Source organism: Ixodes scapularis, unplaced genomic scaffold, assembly GCF_016920785.2.
Source record: "Ixodes scapularis isolate PalLabHiFi unplaced genomic scaffold, ASM1692078v2 PGA_scaffold5__190_contigs__length_132052651, whole genome shotgun sequence".
Lineage (NCBI taxonomy): Eukaryota > Metazoa > Arthropoda > Arachnida > Ixodida > Ixodidae > Ixodes > Ixodes scapularis.
The window spans coordinates 103,070,464-103,090,044 of NW_024609880.1; the positions used below are offsets into that span (position 1 = coordinate 103,070,464).

At 45.3% G+C, this 19,581-nt stretch overlaps 1 protein-coding gene across 1 annotated transcript in view; it reads left to right on the top strand.

The window, feature by feature from the left end:
• LOC115316207 (4-coumarate--CoA ligase) overlaps window positions 1–19,581 on the top strand; it is a 76,366-nt gene that overhangs the window by 51,878 nt on the left and 4,907 nt on the right. Inside the window, exons 3-7 of the mRNA XM_040213897.3 lie at window positions 7,315–7,451; window positions 7,774–7,975; window positions 8,069–8,172; window positions 11,319–11,521; window positions 12,482–12,650. Of these exons, the coding sequence (XP_040069831.3) occupies window positions 7,315–7,451; window positions 7,774–7,975; window positions 8,069–8,172; window positions 11,319–11,521; window positions 12,482–12,650 (815 nt within the window). The remainder of the gene's footprint in view (window positions 1–7,314; window positions 7,452–7,773; window positions 7,976–8,068; window positions 8,173–11,318; window positions 11,522–12,481; window positions 12,651–19,581) is intronic.

The window sequence follows — 19,581 nt, forward strand, 5'->3', positions numbered from 1 at the left end:
TCATTTTTTGTGAGTGAGGGTTTCATACCGTCAGTGCGCCTTGCGCGGCGAAAGCTAATAGAATTTGGAAAACCACAGGATTTACCTTTCTAGCTGCGCTTCGACAAACTGCTAATTGGAAATAAGTGCAATATCTATGTGCCTCAAACAGACTGTGCCAGTGAATTGAACTCTCGTGGGCCAGAACAGAATTTACCTAGACGTAACACCATAGTTATTAGCTGTGCTTCCGCTCGCCAGCCAGATCTTGCCTCATCTGATAGTGACGTCGTAAATTCTAATCAAGCTTCAGCTTCGTCATAACGTTCTAGGAGAGGTGAGACTGCAACTACCAATACTTTGCCTCATAATAATATTTCTGTTCTTTTTACAAACATTAGAAGTATTATGAATAAACGGGGTGATCCGTCTTCAGTCGTGGACTCTTGTAACGCGGATATTGCCGTATTAAGCGAGACATGGTTGTCCAGTAAGATACGCAACTGTGAAATTTTCCACTGTCAGAGACGTTTGAACTTCTATCGTCACGACACGGAAGAAAAAAAGGGTAGCGGGGTGTTGGTCGCGGTAGCAGAAAATGTACCATCGTTTCACATCATTATTCTTTCAGAACTCGAGCTACTATAAGTTGGTCGCCAGTTTAAAAAAAAAATAAAACATATATTTTAGGCGTGTGTTATCGTCCTCCTTCTTCCAATACCGCGTTTACAACCTATCTTCACGATGTGATTAACGCAGTCCTTGTTCGTTTCCCGAATGCACCGTTACTAGTGTCGGGTGATTTCAACTTCCCATCTGTAATATGGACTGAGGAGGCTGCAAACCTTAGTCACTTCTCTTCCGAATGCAGTGAGTTTTTGAATCTTTGTTTAGATTTAAATTGTTCTCAAACTGTTACGAAACCGACGCGTACGACTTCAACAACTGCTGGTGTGCTTGACCTCATATTAACAACATCGCCTGAGCTGATCTCCTTGTTAATTTACATGCCTGGCGTTACTGATCATTCTCTACTACATTGTTTGTTAAACATTCCTGTACACAATAAGTCCATTCACGCGAAAGAATGTCTGACTGTGTTAGGGCTGATTTTGATTCAATCAACATATGACTTTGTTGTTTTCTAGAGGACTACATAGGTTGTTTTGCTCAGCGCTCAGTTGATGATAACTGGTGTTTATTTAAAGAAAAAGTTATGTTACTCATGAACGCACATGTTCCCCTTCGCGTGGTATCTTGTTCACCAGAATCACCATGGTACAGCGTGAAACTGAAAAAAAGCTGTCAAATAAGAAGAAACGATTATTTCGCGCTGCACAGCTATCGGACAATGCACAACGCTGGAAAGCCTACCATGTTGCAGCTAACGTATATAAGAAAGCAGTCGAAGAGGCAAAATTACATTACTTTAACAGCACGCTGCCGTAAATGTTACTTGACAATTCGCGTCAATTTTGAAAAGTTATTAACACTCCTTCTAGTCCTGGAGAGGGGGTGCCCAGTGAACTGTGCTCTTTGGTGTTAAATGACGTGCTTGTTGGATCTTTTTCATTCACGGTCACTTCAGATTGTCCGGTATTTAGAACTTATGATTTCTTGCGCATGTTTCCTGTTATCATAGACTGTAAAGGTATATCTAACATTATCGAAAACCTTAAAACCAATACGACAGCAGGCATTGATAATATTAATGCTAAGTTTTTAAAAAACACTAGTGTGTACTCATGCCTATCGCCCCCACAAAGGAGGCGATAGGCATAACCCTTTAATCTTTCGTCCCATTTCTTTAACGAGCATTCCTTGTAAAATACTTGAGCACATCATTTATACTAACATTTTCAATTTTCTAAACTCAAGCTTCTTTTTTAACTAGGCGCGACATGAATTTTGAAGATTTTATTCATATGAAACTCAACTCCTAACCTTCACTCATGACCTTCACGTAACACTTCACCGGGGTTCCAGTCTGCTTATTTCTTGATTTCTCAAAAGCTTTCGACAAGGTTCCTCATGCGCTGCTTCTTCATAAACTCCGTAAACTTAACATAGATCTTATATAATCACTTGGATAGAATCGTTTTTATCAGACCGTTACTAATTTGTTCACGCTAACGGAACTAATTCTTCAACCTCACGTATCAAGTTCGGTGTCACACAAGGTTCCGTATTAGGTCCACTTTTATTTCTTATTTAAATTAACGATCTTCCCACGCATGTATCCTCTTCTATTAGCCTGTTCGCTGATGACTGCGTAATTTATAAGGAAATCATTAATGACTCTAACGTATCTGCTCTTCAAACCGATATTAACAACGTCACCCGCTGGTGCAATAATTGGCTTATAAAAGTTAACACCTTCAAATGTAGATTCATAAGAGTGTCCCGTCAAAATAACACTTGTCCCTTCTACTGTAATAATAACTCCACCTTGCTTTCTGTGTCAATCTATAAATACTTCGGTGTTCATATCACTAACGATCTCTCCTGGAACATTCATGTCGAATATATCACTAACAACGCTAATCACATATTAGGCTATCTCAGAAGAAACTTTTCCCTTGCCCCTGTTTCACTGAAACTTCTCCTATATAAAACTTTATTGTGCACCAAACTTGAATATGCAGGCTCTATCTGGAACCCTGACGTATCCCTAGCATCATCCATTGAATCCATTTAAAATCGCTCCGCACGTTTTATACTTTCTAATATCACCGTACAGCCAGCGTCACCTCCACGAAAGCGTCGCTATACTTGCCCAACCTCTTCTTTCGTAGAAAAATAGCTCGCCTCTGCTTATTTCACAAGATTTATCACTCTAACCCAGCACTTCGAACCTCATTATTTTCAGAACCATCATACATATCGGCGCGCACCGATCACCCACTAAAAGTAAGAATCCCCTACTGCATCACCTCCACCTTTTATGCCTCCTTCTTACCCCTGACCTCCGTCGACTGGAATCGCCTTCCCGCATCCGTAGTCTCACTTACTGACGCTGCTAATTTTTAAACCGCCATAACTGATGTTTCTAATAATGTTCCATAGAGATTCTGTACCTTGTTTTGTTTTTTTGCGTTTTGTTTTCATTGTTCATTTTATATTGATGTGATTCCACTCCTCTCTGTAATGCCTTCGGGGTTTGAGAGTATAATGAATGAAATGAAATGAAATGGTAAACATGTTTCGACAGCTCTGATCAGGGCCATATGGGTATCTCTTCGAAGGTAAACATTGAAGTCTGGGCAAAACAGGTTTCGTCTAATTATCTTTAGGATTAATGATCACAATATTCTAATTCCGTGCATGACCATCGACTTGCGAGTTTCAGTCTTCATGGGCGTGAAAAAAAAAGAAGTCCGTTTTCTCTACGAATCATCACCATGTGTGCATGCTGCGCATGTCTGATTATAGCTCATGTAATAGGCTCTAACGCACGTGTGTCTCGAGCTGGATGCTCGAACGGTGTCAAACTAAAAAAAAAAGAAATCGAGAAAGAGTCTTCTGGCCGTGACTTTGTTAAAGAAGAGACCACTGATTGAGCGATAGTTCCACACTCTGGTAGAAAGTGTGACCAACGAAGAGAAACAGAGACGTAGGACGAGAACACCAAAAAACTTGCATTTAGTAGTAGGCCACAAAGCTGCTTACGATACATACACTCTGCAAAAATAGGTTCTGTAATATTGGGTAGAACGCTTACGAAAACAGGGTTTACACACATAGGTTTACGGAGGCTTATACAGTCACTGATGAAGATGTTACTATTAACCGGATCAAAAGATGCCATTCCAAGAAGTAACAGCGAGTGCGGAAATTCTCATCGACGAGTTGATGGTTGACGACGTCGTCCTGCGCGGACCGCCCAAGGCGGAGGAGTTTCGGCGGTCGGCTGGCTCGGCGGGGATCCCTGGCCTCGCACCCACTTTTTCACATGACACGCAAACACACAGTGGAACTTGGTCCTGTACTGGGCGTGGGGCCGTCGACAGTGGTCTCGTCACCCCGCTCGATGACGCGATGCGTCCGCTCGCCTCCGAGTCTCTTCTCGCCCCTTCCTTCGTGCCTCGCACTCAAACCCAGGCTCGCACACCAAACCTGGAAATTTCCCTCTCCCAGACGGTCATTGCCCTGCGGATCTGGCTTTTGGCTCTGAAAACACTCGGCCCTCTAAATCGAAAACATTCCCCGCAGTTTCAGGTGGCACAACTCTGCTAGGTTCGAAGACCTCTTGGTATATTTCTGTGCTTGGTTTGTTTTTGGGAGGAGTTACGAGAAAGCGAGTCTGCGGCTTAGGGCCTCGGGAGTAGCCTGAGTCTCGCGCAGGGCAGTCAAGCAGACTTGGAAGTAATCCGTTTCAAGTACCGGGATTACTTGTAAATAATAACTTTTCTAGTAATTTAGTAATTAATTCGTTATTTTTTTTAGATTGCACTTTGTAATGTAATCTCAGCACTTTTTCAGTAATGAATTACTGAAATTACTCGTCACAATTTTTCCGTCCCATCAAAAGGAGAAATAGAGGGGGAGGGCGATATAACGGCCTTCGCGTTCTTAGCTTGGTAACACAAGACGGGGTTTCGCTCGCGAAGAGAGTGCTTGTGAGGGAAAGGAATTCACGGAAAGCACGACAGTCCAGCCGGAGCCCGTTTCTCGACTGGTTCGTACGGTCAGCCAGGCTGAGAGATATCGACTGTATGCATGAAGGCAAGAGGCTTCGACTTCTTGGAAAACGAACGGACTTCTTCGAGCGCAGAAAAGAGCAGAAAACTAATGGGTCATTAAACCTCCGCGTGGGATTTGTGTCGAGTAGGGCCGTGGACACAGTGACCGTAGTGCATATGTCTTCTCTTTTCCTCCCCGCCCCCCTTTCTAGCCTTTTTTTCCCCTCACCCCGTCGCGCCTTGTCCGCCAAAAAAAATTGTTTTTTTGTCGTTACACGAAACCGTTCTTTGCTTTCGATGATTTGCCTGCACACGGCCACCCCGCAAACACGAAACAAATTTCTAATCAGACCTCACCCCTGCTCATCCTTGACAGCACTGTGAAAGATACTTCCCAGCCATGTGGCTTCTGTAACTTTGCACTAGCGGATGCGTAAGGCAGAACCATGAGGAGTGCGATGGGAGCAGTTCATTGTAACAAAAAAAAAATGTTGCACCAAACCTGCTGCCAGTTTAAACAGTAACTTTTGACAGCAGGCAATAAGCTGGCCGGGGAGCACAGTCAAAACTAATTGGGACTTCGAAGCTGAACCCAAATTCTTAGAAACGAGAATGCTGCGGTTCTCGTCAGCCGATTGCGCTTGTGGGAACACAGACCGACATTTTAGGGAAAGGGAACACTGCCCGAATTTTCTGAGTATAAAGAGTTACTTGGACACTGGAGTTGAGAACCCGCCTGTAAACGTGAGAAAGACGTGGAAGGCGTGCTGTTCACTGAAAATTGTGCTTTTCTTTATTAATTTATAAACGGCGAAATCAGTTCAGCTGAGAAACTGTGCATTTATATTCGGTGTGACGTTGTAGTTTTGATAAGTTTGGTGATCAAGAGAGAAGATCAAGTGGGTCATTCGGTTGGATTACAACCTACATCAAGCAGAAGACTTCGAAATGTACCCAGGCGCAAGTGCCGCACCTTGGCCTCACAGTCAGTCTGTTTTAGTAGGTAGACCAGCCCCTCTTTAGGCAACATGCAACGAACATAGGAAATGCCCATCTTCAGGGGAATCGTGTTTTAAAGCTCGCCAATGGCAAACTCCGATTTATTCGAAACTTCACCACCCAAGTGCTTTCGTCGCATGTATGTTGGATTTAGTTCTGTCCCGGTTGGACAGCGCAAGACTCGTTTATCTTGAACACCTGCTTAAGTCTTTTACAACTTTATTGATTCGTTCTCCTAAAATTGTTAACCTAAAATATTGGGTAGAAAGAAATGAATGGTGTTTATTTTTGTTTTAATTTTGATGGGGCCCAAAATTTTCCCCCTCAAACACGCAGCAGATAGTGTGTCTTTCTCGTGTTTCTTTGGAGTAACGCAAAAGTAATTGAGTAATGTAACGAAGTAATTAATCAATTACTTTTTACGGGGACTAATTTGTAAAGGTAATCCATTACATTTTAGTCCAAGTAATTGTAACTGTAATCAATTACTTTTTTGAAGTAACGAGTGCAAGTCTGCAGTCAAGTACCGGGGCTACACCTGTCCCTTACCGAGCCCGGGCGGGCGAGGTAAGGGGAAGGGAACCACCGAGCGAGGTTCCGACAAACACTTACCGCACGCTTCAGTGCATTCGAAGATGGAGCAGGACTCCGGGAAAACAGGCCGCCGCTCACGTCGACAGACACTCTCTCCCCGACCATCGTGGACTATCCTTGCCGTTTTATGTGACAAACAGAAAAACAAAACTATGGCAAGGTTGTCATAAGCAACTGCCGAGAGGAGAGAGAGAATATATATAGAGGATGTGGAGTGTTTGGCAGACTTAAAACGGCAACTCGAGCAAAACCTTTGCTGCGTTAACGGTGCATCTTTCACTGGCTGCCAAAGGAATTCCATCGTCCGAGAAGAACCTCGTCTAATTTTTTTTAGTTCAGGTTGGTAAAAAGCAAACTCTTCTTTATGATGCGCATGGTCTTGTACACGTTACTCTATAGAAGTAAGCGATTAAAATTTCTCTCGATTGAAAAGTATTAAATCTAGTTACTTATTACTTGCGATAAAAACCAATTGGTCGTTACTAGATGAACTAACCGTTAGTTCTCCGATTACATCAGATTTTGCCGGTTTGAAAACAAATTTTTCGTTTTGTTCGTATAGGACTAGAATCACCGAGTTATAAACTACTTATCTTCTTAATGCCCCATTTTGAAAAACATCCTCTTGTCAGAGACTTGTTTTGATGATTCCTTGGTAGGAAACTTGTAAAAACAAGGGGTGCCAGTACAAAGGACAGGGACAAATTAGTAGAGTTTACAAGTAGTTTTAGTAATTTCAAAATTATCTGATTACTATTGTCATTACTACGTCATAAAAGTATTTAAAATGTTGCAAAATAACTTCAAAGATAATCAATTACAAGTCAATTGATTACTTTGTGCACCGTGCAAGTGCGGACGCGTAGCACTCTCTAACTTTAAGTTTCTATCTTCAAATATTTTGCGTGGCTAAATTACCTAGCTCTGTTGGGACTAAACTATTTATTTACGAGAATGAGCCAATGCAGTAGTCTCAGTGACCATTAAAATCCCCCCAAAAATGATTGTCGATTATCTGTCCGAAGGAATAGTACGTAACATTTTTTTTTAATCACAATAGAATCGTCGTTAAGGATGGCTGCTCGCATCATCAACCGAGTTATACACTCGCCTTTTCCCGACAACGATGCTAAAGACAGCTCAGCTCCTGAACTTATAGAAAAGCGATTGAAGAAATTTTCCGACAAGATCATTATTGTAAGTACGTTACTGATATACCTGAATTATTAGAACGAATCATTTCATTTAAAGGGCATAAAAAGAGTTAATCCTGTATTTGCTACTACGGGAATACCAGATAATCTGGTTGTCAAATGCTCGATGAATATGCTATTTATCCCTTTCGTTGCAAATCTGTCTTTGTGTGGCGTATACGAGTGAGTACACTAAGACAAAGAGTCTACATGGGTATCTCAAACTGATAGTAGAAAACAAGCTGGGCGTTTGCTTTACTAGGAATTGTTCAGTACAAAGCTACGAGGTTACGCATCGCGAACATATTGTACTCTCTTCCTTCTAGGTGGACGCCTATCAAAGCTTAACCGCTTGCGATCTGTTAAAAAAAATACGCAAGTACGCCGTGGGTTATCAATACCACGGCGTGAAAGCAGGTTCCATGGTGTGTGCACACATTGGCAGCACAGTTGAAAATGCAGCAGCAGCTTTGGGGGTTGTATTCGCGGGTGGTACGCTTGTCATGGCAAAGACGGCCTACGTTGCAAGTGAGTACTTTCCGTTTGCCTCCACTACAGTTGATAATGAACGGCTGGCGTCCCTCCATTGACAGAGTGCCTAATGAAAGACCGTTCTTTTAGGAGAGCTTATGTTCACGATTGAAGACAGCAAGTGCACTTTCCTGCTGACTGACCAGCAAAGTGCACCAAACGTTAGGAAACTCAGTATGCCATCCAGAATCAAGGTGAGTGAATCTACAGGGTCGTTTTTTAAGTCTTTGCAGATTTGTTTTATAAAAAAAAAAGGGGGGCTTTAAGCACACCTAAGCACTTCTTATGAGGTGCGAATAAGAAAGCATGAATGTCGTTTTCGCGCGAACGTCCTCGTGAAGTTGCCACGCGTCGCTGACATCGGCGCATGATTCCGTGTCGCCGCTGTGTCGGCGGCGCGGAGACAGCTGCAGGAATCGGCTGGCGCGCGCGGGCGGCCGTACCGCCTCCCGAACGCGCCAGCTGATTCCATTTGCTGGCGCGCGGGCACCAAGCGCCGTGGGGTGGCGCTGATTGAAACTGACGCGCGGTGGCCTCCCCTGGCTTCATCGTTTAGGAAGCGATGAAGTTTACAGTTTACTAAACGATGCCAGACGGTGCATTGCAGGATTAGCGCGAGACGTCAAGATAGAAGAATTACACTGTAGCAGAGCCGACAGGTGCCACAACCACACGGGTTGTAGAAAATACCCGAGTGAATGTAGCTCCAGACTGAACAACCGAGGCTCCACTGCGCTGGACAAAGCGCCGGTGACGCCGTCAGCTCACGCACCGCGTGGCCTCGGGAGCCGCGAGAAATAAGAGGATATATGCCATTTGTCTATGCTCTGCGCCGGACGCCCCTTTTCCTCTTCGGTGCTTTCAAACACATCGCCGACAACAAAAATGCGTCCCTTTCCCGAGTTTTGAGGAATTTCGAGCGACACAGGAAGAAGTACCACAAAATTAAGATGCTCAATATGAAACAAGGGCGACGTATTATGAATCTGCTAAATCAGAAGACGAGCGAACTGAGGGACTTTCCGGATCAGATACCACCGTGGGAACTGATAACGGTGATTCCAGCAGGCACGCGCATTCCGTAGAGCATAGGCCCTAATCATGAAGAAGAAGAAAAAAAAATATGCCCCCCCCCCCAAAAAAAAAAAAAAAAAAAAAAAAAAACGAAGAAATTGAGGTTATTCGTAACGATCCCGAGGTAACGATATTTTATACGGACGCGGCGGTCAGCAACAATGACGCAACGATAGCCTTTCACCTCTTAAACATAGGGACATAGGCATACCCAACAGCCGCAGCAACCCAGGAAAAAGCCGAAGCGCACGCAGTCTTGACTGTAGTAGAAAAACCAAGTAGCAATGAAATCCAAAAGAGAAGAATCCCATTGAAGGATATTGGGTAGACCTCAAGGCAGCTTACATCCTTTGAGGTCTACCCCCATCCCTCAATCGCAGCCAATCAGAGCCTGGCGTTTTGACCTCACCACAATCCCTACAAAAGAAGCAGACGAACTTCACTCTAAAAAATGTCTGTTCGTCTACTTTCACGCACAACACTCGGGGAGCCACTCAGCGCAACTTACGGAGGCAGCTCAGCGAATGACAATGCCGAAACATATGTTCAGACTGAAAACAGAGTCTGAGTTGTGACATTAAGCAATGCAAAGCGTCACGCTTGCATTGCTTAATAGAGAGTTTTCGAAGGGGGGCCCCCAAAGCTTGGGGGCCCCAAAGAATTAGGGGCTCACCACTGCGCATGCGCAGAACCCAAACTGCGTTTGGGGTTTCAAGTCGGCGCTCGCCCCCACCGCAGAATTCGAGAAATAGCGTGGTGCCCCCAATGGACCTTTTCCAAATACCGACGGCACCAGGCGGTGGCTGCACAAACTAAAAATCGAGGGAGTGACCTACCTGCGCTACCAATCGATAATGAGAGCTACGCTACCAGTTGCTTCGCTCTCTGAGCAGCGTCGCGTGCCCAACGCGACTTTAAAGAGGGAAATCCGTAGCGTCCACCCAAACGTCGTGTTTTTCTTTCCGTCCACTTTCTTTTTTTGTGTAACACAATTATATATATGCTGCAATTACGTGTTCTACTCGCCGATTTACAGCCTCATTCCGAATTTCCTCGATTTTTTCGTGCCGATTTCCACCGCTTAGCATCGGGCGCTCGCGCGTGCGCAGAACGCTTCTCGGAAAAGGTCCATTGTTTGGGGCCGGGTTGCGTCGGTAAACATGATGGCGCCCTTTCCGCTCGGTTCGGAGCAAAATCGTCATGGACGCTGCACTATTAGCCTGTTTCATTGCCAATGAATGGTACTTCCGGCTTTCGCTTTGCTTTATTTCGCTCAAGTCACAAAGAATGAGCGGTGGGCTCGCCCCATTTTAAAGATCGTCCCTAATCCGGGCCGTTTCTAAGCCTAACCAGACCCGGTAACCGCTGACGTGGCAACGCATTGCTACTTCGTGGCTCCGAGTGGATTTCGTTCATGGCACGTTAGCTGCAGTTTTAAAACAAGTATATCAAGGCTTCAAATTCGCTCCATCTTAGATTTAAATAGAGCAGCTGCTTGCAGAGTATTGTCCCTCGCGTTCGTCTCAGTTTCGGCATAGTTGAAGGCCAAAATCTTCGGCGACAGGCGGTCAAAGCGCACATGAACGCCCAAAACATCTGAGAACGAGTGTCAAATTAGAACGCGCTACGGATTGGATTGTTTTGGCTGAATACAACCAACAACATTTATACTGCTTTTAGATTGCTTCTTGTTTTAGCCGGCTTAATTGGGATTAACCTTACTTTTATTTTTAAACGAAAAGTACTTGCTAGGCGCATTTGTCTTACGTTTATTAATAAGTTATTTTTGATTATTACCCTCGTTAGCCGGATTGGCGCTGCCAGCGGGAAACAAGCGCGCGCTGCGCTGCGTTGCGAAACCCCTATTCTATAAGCCGTCGACAACAATCCTGTTGCGTTTAGGTCCCCCAATTTCTTAGGGAAACCCAAACGTTAGGGCCCCTATTCTAAAACTCTCTAATATCACAACTCAGACTGCGTTTTTTGGTCTAAGCATATGTTTCGGCATCGTCATTCGCTGAGCTGCCTCCGTAAGTTGCGGTGATTGGATCTCCGAGTGTTGTGCGGGAAGGCAGACTCAGGGGCTTATTTTTAGAGTGTAGGTATAGGTTAACAATCTGGGTAATGCGATGTTTTTTTCGTTAAACCTTACAGCATTATGAATATATAGGAAGCATTTTTGTTGTACCGGTAGCAAAGAACAAGTGCTAAATATCGTGTTCCTCCGAACGCCGTTCATGTTTGTTTCTTTTTTTCTATGTCGCAGTCAATGTTCGCTGTAGGAAGCGAACCAGGTTTCGTCAACGTGACCCAGTTTCAAGAACTTTCGGACGAAACATTCAAACCTCACGTTCCCACTGACAGCGAGAAAGAGGTTGTGGTGGTACTGTACACCTCTGGATCGACGGGTCTCCCGAAAGGCGTGGAAATATCGCACCGGGGCTATTGTGCCTCTTTTCACGCATTCAGGTGCGCTGATAGAAGTGGAGTAAGCTTCACTGTTTAACAACAATGAAAAAAAGGTTAATGTTCTGTGATGCCAGAGGTAGTTTATGTTCCTTTTTCTAAGTAAACACACATTACATTATTGGCGTTCACATCACCCCGTTCGCCCTGTGACCAGAAAGATACCAAATTAAGACAAATTCAGTGCGGAATTTATCCTGTCTAGCGGAAAAGGAAAGTGCATTTCATGCGCTTCTAATAAAATGCACTCTAAAAAAAAAAAAGAGTAGTGTTTGAAAGGTTTTTTGACTGCCCAAGACCTCTTTCAGCTCGTGAAAAACGGTTTCGCCTGAAGCATCATAGCACCCCCCCCCCCCCCCCCCCCCCGCGCACTAGAAAGGCAACTAAGCGATGAGGAACCCTGTCGCATAAAAGAGAGCTTAAAATTACCTCTTAAAAGCTTTTCACGAAGAACCTATTAGACAGTGCTTAAAATAACGTTTTAGGGTGCAACACGTGGGCAAGCCGAAGAACCCCTAAGCTGTTTTGACGACCAGATTCTTTTTAAAGTGTGGTCTACTAGTTTCTTTTAGCTTGAAGCCACTACAACCGCTATTGTGTTCTTTTACATGACGAAAAACAAACACACAATAAGTTCTATTAGATGCAAGCACGAATGATTGCAAATAGATTACGTTGTGATTAAGGTATCGCTTCACGCTGTGTAGCCAGAAAGGGGGTGATTTTTTTTTAGTTTAGCAATGTACAAAACAAACCTATTCTGTCCATTTATGCCCATAATTTAACCGTTGACAGAACGAAGTAAAGAAAAATAATAAATAGTGAAACATTATTAGATCGTCATCTTGTTAAGCATTTTTATGTGATTCTTATTCTCTTTCATTAATTTTTGGTATTTTATTTAATATATTTATTGATCGTCCTTAGATATATGTGTTTGTTTTGTTTTTTTTGGCATTCCAGGGCTCTTGAAATTTGCAATGAAGATGATGCCTACCTAGCCTGGAATCCCTTAACCCACGTGTCGGGGTTTGCACTGGGCTTGTTTTGTATGTTCATGGGGGCGAAGATCGTAATCGCCGAACCCTTCATCTCATGCAAAGATTTTTTAAAAGCACTCAAAACCTTTCAGGTGAGAAACTTTGTTCGAAATTACTGATCAAGATAATTTCGCAGAACATTTGGACGTCCCGAGAACGCGTGAAATGTTTACGGAGCTTGCCCGTTGTGGCTGATTTGCATTTCAAACATGTAATCAAAATTATCTCCCCATCACGCCTGAACCTTCCAGCCGTTTTTGTTTTTTTTTTCTGTGGTGTCTCCAAAATCACTTAGAGCGTAAGAAATGCCGGGTGTGTCTTCTTATATCCATCATTTTTGTCTCGTGACTCGTTTTTTGGCGCTCTTTTCATTAAATGTTGAAGTCTGACTGGTTGTGGGGCGATGCGTATCGACGTCACTTTAATTTTAAAAGAGTACATGTTAACTAGCGCGCAATACCAAATTCCCAAACATGAATATTTCTCTAAACAAGAGTGACCACCTGAAGAGGGAAGCTCATTTTACCAATTTAAATATTGTTCCAGTTTTCACAAATATCAGAGTGCAAGTGGGCAAAACTTAACTTATGTATTTTGTCGCTTCCTTTCTTTTTGTTTTACAGAAAATATATAGTCAATATACTATTGACTTGGACGTTTTTGAGGTGCTACAGTTACTGAGCTATCTTAGAATTTGTTTCAATACGTGAACACATAAAATACTAACCTTTTTTTTACGTGCCAGTATCGTTTTTACTGTAAAACTCTTATTGTTCGCGAACCCTTACTGTTCGGGAATTTCGCGAATTGAAAAGTTCGCGAAATTTAAAGACATGCAAAAATATCGGTCCTTAAGAATTTCAATGCAGGCGTCTCGAATTCGCGAAAAGTTTTGGCCGCGATTATGCCCTCTGTGACCAACTCGCTAAAAATATGGGGCCACGAAAATAAAGGGCTTTGCAGCATATTCAACGTGTTTAAACAAATAACCCTTTAATTAAAATATTTTTTGTCCGCCACTTGATACGTAAATGTTTAGCATTATAGCCGTTTTACTGGCCAAACCTTCTACAGCGCAGTGTCCCGTTTTGGACGCATAAAGCGCGTACATTTTGCGCGAAGTATCAATACAAGAAAAAGGCGTCAATACTTTGTTGTAATTTCGCAGATTTCGCTTTTCCTTGGAATTCCTGTCAGGATGCAGGAAATTGTCAACGAAGCCAGAAGGAATAATGACGTTGCATCGCGTGTAGAAAAAATAATCCTGGCCGGAACGGTGGTCACGAAGTCGCTTGCAAGGAGCATTTGCGAGATTTTTGGCGTGGAGTCCCTGATCAATTATTACGGCATGACTGAAACTTTTTGTCTCCTGAGCGCCTCGCCTTTAGGAGAAGTCACCTTTGACAACAGTGGCTGGCCAGTGGCCGGAAGTAAAATCAAGGTATGCCTGACAATACATACGAGGTGTGACAACTTAATTACTTTAATAGCTTTGTAAAAGCAAACTTAATTTGCCTGCCCATGCACTAAAAGAAATATCTAATTTGTGTTCAAGAATATACGGATTATATATGTTTAAAAGTTGTGATTTCCTACTTACCGAACTATCTAGAGGTGCGGACAACATTAGGATTTGTTTGTTGAAGATGGTTCAGTGTGATAAGACTTAACGGAATTAGTGAAACCCATAGTGTGTTGAAGGGCAACTCCGTTCAAAAACGAAACCGAAATAAATGACTGGTATTGCTTTTGTGGCACGAAATATGACCACAGCCGATATATTACGTAAAAGTGAAGCCCCGTACTCAACTAAAACTGATTTTAAAAATGCGACCAGCTGTTGTTTAGCATGTAGCAAGGGGTTTAGCTTTCAGCCAAGCAACACTGAGAGACACGTACCGCAGCACCATGGTGACGCCAAGTCGTGGCCGCACGGCTGAGATCAGTGTTGCAACCCCTCTATTTTCGGTTTTATCTTAGACGCTCAAAACCAAACTTTGAGCCGTGATGTTTATAAAACTAGTCGCACAATATCGAAAAACAAATTATACCTTGTAATTCAGGAGCACTGACGGAGCTGAAAACAGTCGTAAGTTGCGCTTTAATGATGATGATACAGAAAAAATGAAAGACGTCTACAAATTTCTCTAATGCGAAACCAGAGCGCAGCTCTTGAGGAGGAGGAGGGGAGGGTATGGAGGGGACGGTATGCCCCTCCTCCTCCTCCGTACCCTCCCTTCTCCTCCCCTCTTCTCCTCCTCCTCCTTCATCCGTCCTCCTCCTTTCCTCCTCCTCTCAATTTGTTCATTGGTCACGTGACACGAAGTCGTGACGTCATTTTCCCCGCTAAATTTAGCGGGGAAACTGAATTGGTGTTGAGGTCACGTGACATCAATTTTTCCGCTAAACTTAGCGGGAAGATTTCCCCGTAAAGTTAAGCTGGGAAACGTCCCATGATGCAACGTGCGCGGTTACGCCGACGGCGACGGCGATGCTGACGCCGCTCAACCCGGAAACAATCGCGTAAGAGCATCGCTATGAAACTTCTGTCACAAAGCAGCCATTTGTCAAGGTGTGTTGTCTATGCTAATATTCTACGTACGAACTAGACAGCAGGAACAAACCTTGCACTGCGTGTTGACCGTGCCGCATGGTGCGGAGTATAAAAGGAACACAAAATTTCCACCGAAATTCGCGACTGCGCAATACACGCCGGATACAGCGTTTTGTGCGCATGGTCTAAACGCCGCATCGCCACACCTTGCGTGTCGTCGCATCCGGCACATCGCCGCATGCGCCGGATACAGACCATAGACCGGGAAAATACTTTCAAAATACTTCGTTTTAGATGAGTATAGACGTTTGCAAATACAGCTTCTGGGCGCCACCATCTTGCTGCTGGTGTGGGTAGATCGCCTGCGAGTTAAGCATTGCTGATGCCTACCCTCGGCCTAGCAATGCTTGACTATCAGACGATCTACCCACACCAGCAGCAACATGGCGGCGGGCGGAGGCCGTACTTGCAAATGGCTATACTATATATGCTCCGCTTGCGAAGCACAGTATCACAACGGTGCTCCCAGGGGAGCCATATTGGGTCCAAGGCTGCACTGCGGGATATTGGATCCAAGGCTACACTGCGAGAAGCGACGTTGTTTCTGTAGGAACGGCCGGACTTGAAGCGCGCGCTCTCTTTCTCTTCTTACGGCCTTTGCAATCGCCCGGGAGTCAATGGCATTTTTTCTCCGAGTGTAGTTCCCTTGCTTGCCGCCAGGGGCGCTATCACCTCACCCCACTTCATTCCACTCCGAGAGTCCCTTCGAACTCCTTTGCGCTGGTGTTCAAGCTTCGTAGGTTGTTGTTTTGGCAACGGTTTATTGAACTTCGCTTCGATTTAAGTCACTCTACCGACAGGCAGTGTCGTCAGCAAACTGCGTTCCCCTGTCACAGGGACAGCACCTCTGTACTTACTTGTCTGTACAGTCACTCAAAGCGCTTGGCTGGTATAATTTGCAACAAGTTCCTCAGAATACTTCTGATTAACCATGCAAAGACGGTCACGGAGAGAAACGAAAAATAGGCAGGATATGTGCACATGCCCTCAAGCAAACACTTTAGGCTGTAATATGCACTGTGCGAAAATTGTGCAGACTACTACACCCCCGTCTAGAGCAGCTGACCGACTTCATGTGCGGCCTATGAAATGATGAGGCAGTCCACGGCAATAGATAGATTGAACCTGCTTACATTTCACGAGAGTGTACGAATTATTCATCATTTAAAGTTCCTCCACGTAGAAGGTGTCCGTCTTCTCCTGTTCTTGAGTTGCAACAGAAGTCCTGGAGGTAAAGACGAGTATAGTTGTCCCGCAATTGCATTCGCTGTCTCTAATTATAACTTTTAATCCTGAATCTCTCGGAGATGTGCGTCAAATATTCACCGTTTTGGGCTCATCAGAAGCGCATTAGATAGTGGCTGAGGGTCTAAACGTAAGGATCAGGTGTCAAAGGCTATAAAAATCTCGGCCGCAAGTTGCGACAGCGCTGAGATACACTGTCAGACGCGCTCTGTGCAAACGGCAAAGGGTAGCCCAGGGGTGAGGTGACAGCGCCCCCCCCGCGAATTGCGGCGGGAGGTGGCGATTGCCCCAATCGCAAAGGCCGTAAGAAGAGAAAGAGAGCGCGAGCTTCCAGTCCGGCCGTGCAGAGTCGCGGCCGGTGTGCTGCTGCGTGTGGAGGAGAAAAAATAGTGCGGCATCGCGCCGCGCGTGCGCCGTCATTTGACTATTGGTCTTGTGCTCTTCTCTGCGCCCTCGGTAGAACAGATTGAAGTAGCAGCCAACGAAAATTTTGTTTCTTTGCTTTCGGCTTATGAGCAAGCCGTAGGTGCGCGTGACTGTCTCCTCAAAGGTTTACGGAAAATGTCAGACCCGTATAGCGTATCTCTCCGCGAGCGCCGCAGACGTGAGCTAGCTCATCGTGCTCCGTTTCTTCTGCTTCCCACACTTTGGAAGCCGATGTCTTAGAACATCGCCCGCGTAATATGCATATAAAGGAAGAAAACAAAAAACGCGATTATACTTTACCCTGTGGATACACATAATATTCAATGGTGAATATTCATAATATGTACCATAAGCGTCTGAATATATATAATATTCAGTGGCTACAGATAATATTCACTCTCAAACTCGCAGTTTGAGAGTGGCATCTTTATCTTTGATTTGTTTATGGGACTATTTTTTGCCCTTACTTGAGGTTACAACACGAATTAAAATGGCACCACCCCGCAAAAGTGCTTCCATTTTTTTTCAATACAGCAAAAGAGCAAACGCGCTGTCGTTTCCGTTGCTCGATTCCCTTTGAAATTATTCAAGCGCAACATGTCCTCCCTCCAAAAAAAAGAAAAAAAATTTGTAACAGTTTTTGCTCTCCTAACTGTTCGTATAGTACCAATACATTTGAAATGCCTTGTATTACTCGACTTCCAAACATACATACTTGAAAGTAGGCACGCGAACGTAATTTCGCGAGAAGTTTATGTCTTTTTTTTCGGAACTGAAGTTTTAGGTAACAAAATATTAAAAATAGAGCACAAAAAGAAAAAGAAAAGAAAGACGTTTACAACTTCCTGTAACAGTGATTTAGAGCGCAGCTCATGAGGAGAAAAGGAGAGTTCTGAGGGGAGGGTATGACCCTTCTCATCCGTAGCCTCTCCTCTTCCCCTCCTCCTCATTTCACGCGCGAAACGCGCGTCGTCACACGATGTTTCGGCGCGGTGTCAAAAACGTCATGTGACGTTTCGGCACGTGGTTTGTACCGAAACGTCACGTTACGTTTTGGTAGAAGTCATGGTGACGTTTCGGCCCGTCACTTCCACCTAAACGTGCAAACACACGCGGCGTAACCGCCGTGTATTACGCGCGGTGTAAAGGGGTGTCCAAATAGGACACTACAAAACTCACGACTCCGGCAAATCGTGCCGCGCTCTGCCGCGATCCGCTTTCGGCCGTCGGAGGGAAATTTCCCTTCGTCAATTCTTCCCGGGGGGAAACTTCCCTCCGTCAAATCTCCCCCTCGCTTTCTCCACGGCGGCCTTGCTCTGCTTATCACGTGGGTCCGGAGAGCCACTCACACGCTCTGTTGGCTGTCGGTCAATCGCTCAAAGCCTCCGTTCACAATACGGAACCGCATCGGACGCCATCACGACGAAAGTGAATCTCGACAAAGAAAGCAGATCCGAGGCGGGCGAAACGCACCCATCGACGCAGGAATGTCCCAAATCCACCCGAAGCCTTGGCCTTCGAGCCAAGGCGGCGGCGGTACGCGAGGGCGTTGGCGAGGTGAGCCAGACGCAGGTGGCGTGTGACGTCAATCTGAAGAGGAGAGCAGTCGTGATCGTAAAAAGTTTCACGACTCCTGCAAACATTTTCACGACTCCGACAGACCCTAAAAATAAAAGCGTCCGCTTCAATTTTCACGATTTGCCGGAGTCGTGAGTTTTGTAGTGTCCTGTTTGGACACCCCTTAACTGCGCGTAATGCACTGCGTTTCGGCTCGGTGCATTATGGCACGTTTCCCGTAATGCACCACCCGGTTACGCCGACGGCGACGCCGCTCAAGCCGAATTAGGGGGCATAAGAGCTGCGCTCTAAAATGAAAGACGTTTACAAATCTCTGTAATGCGAAATTAGAGCGCAGCTCTTGAAAAGGAGACGAGGGTACGGAGGGGAGGGTGTGGAGGAGCAGGAGGGGAGGCACTCCATACCCTCCCCTCCTCCTCCTCCTGCGTACCTTCCACCTCCTCTTCCTGCCTATCTTCTCCTGCTCCTCTTCCTTGTCCTCCTCCTCAGTATCCTCCCCTCCTCGTTCTCCATACCTTTTCCTCTTCCTCCTCAGCACCTATGAGGAGCGGAGGGTATGGGAGGAGGAGGGGAGGGTATAAAGGAGGAGGAGGTCTAGGAGAGGTCATCGTACGAATCCCCTCCACCTCCTGAGTACCCTCCGCTTCTCCTTCTGCGTCACCTCCCCTACTCCCCTTCCGTGTCATCATTCTCCTTTGTACCCTGCCTCCTCTGTACCCTCCCCTCCTCCTCCATAACCTCCCCTGCTCCTCTCCATAGCCTCCCCTCCTCTTTGGTACCCTTCTCCTGCGTACCGTCCCCTCCTCCTCCGTACCCTCCCCTTGTCCTCCTACTTACCCTTTCCTTCTAACCCATACCCGCTCCTACTCCTCCTGTGTACCGTACCCTCACCTCCTGCTCCTCCATACCCTACCCTCCTTCTCCTCCGTACCCTCCTCTCCTCCTCCCGTTACGCCGACTGCGACTGCGACGCTAACACCGCAAAACACGCAAACGAGCGCCTAAGAGCTGCGCTCTAAAATGGTAGTCGTGCTCTTGCTATTCCCTCTATCGGATGTTCCTTGTCTGCACACTCGTTTGCGAGCTTGCTCCCAGGTGGTCGTTACTCATATATTTCGAAAAACATTAATTATCGAGTTTAATTTGCTCAATGCTAGCCT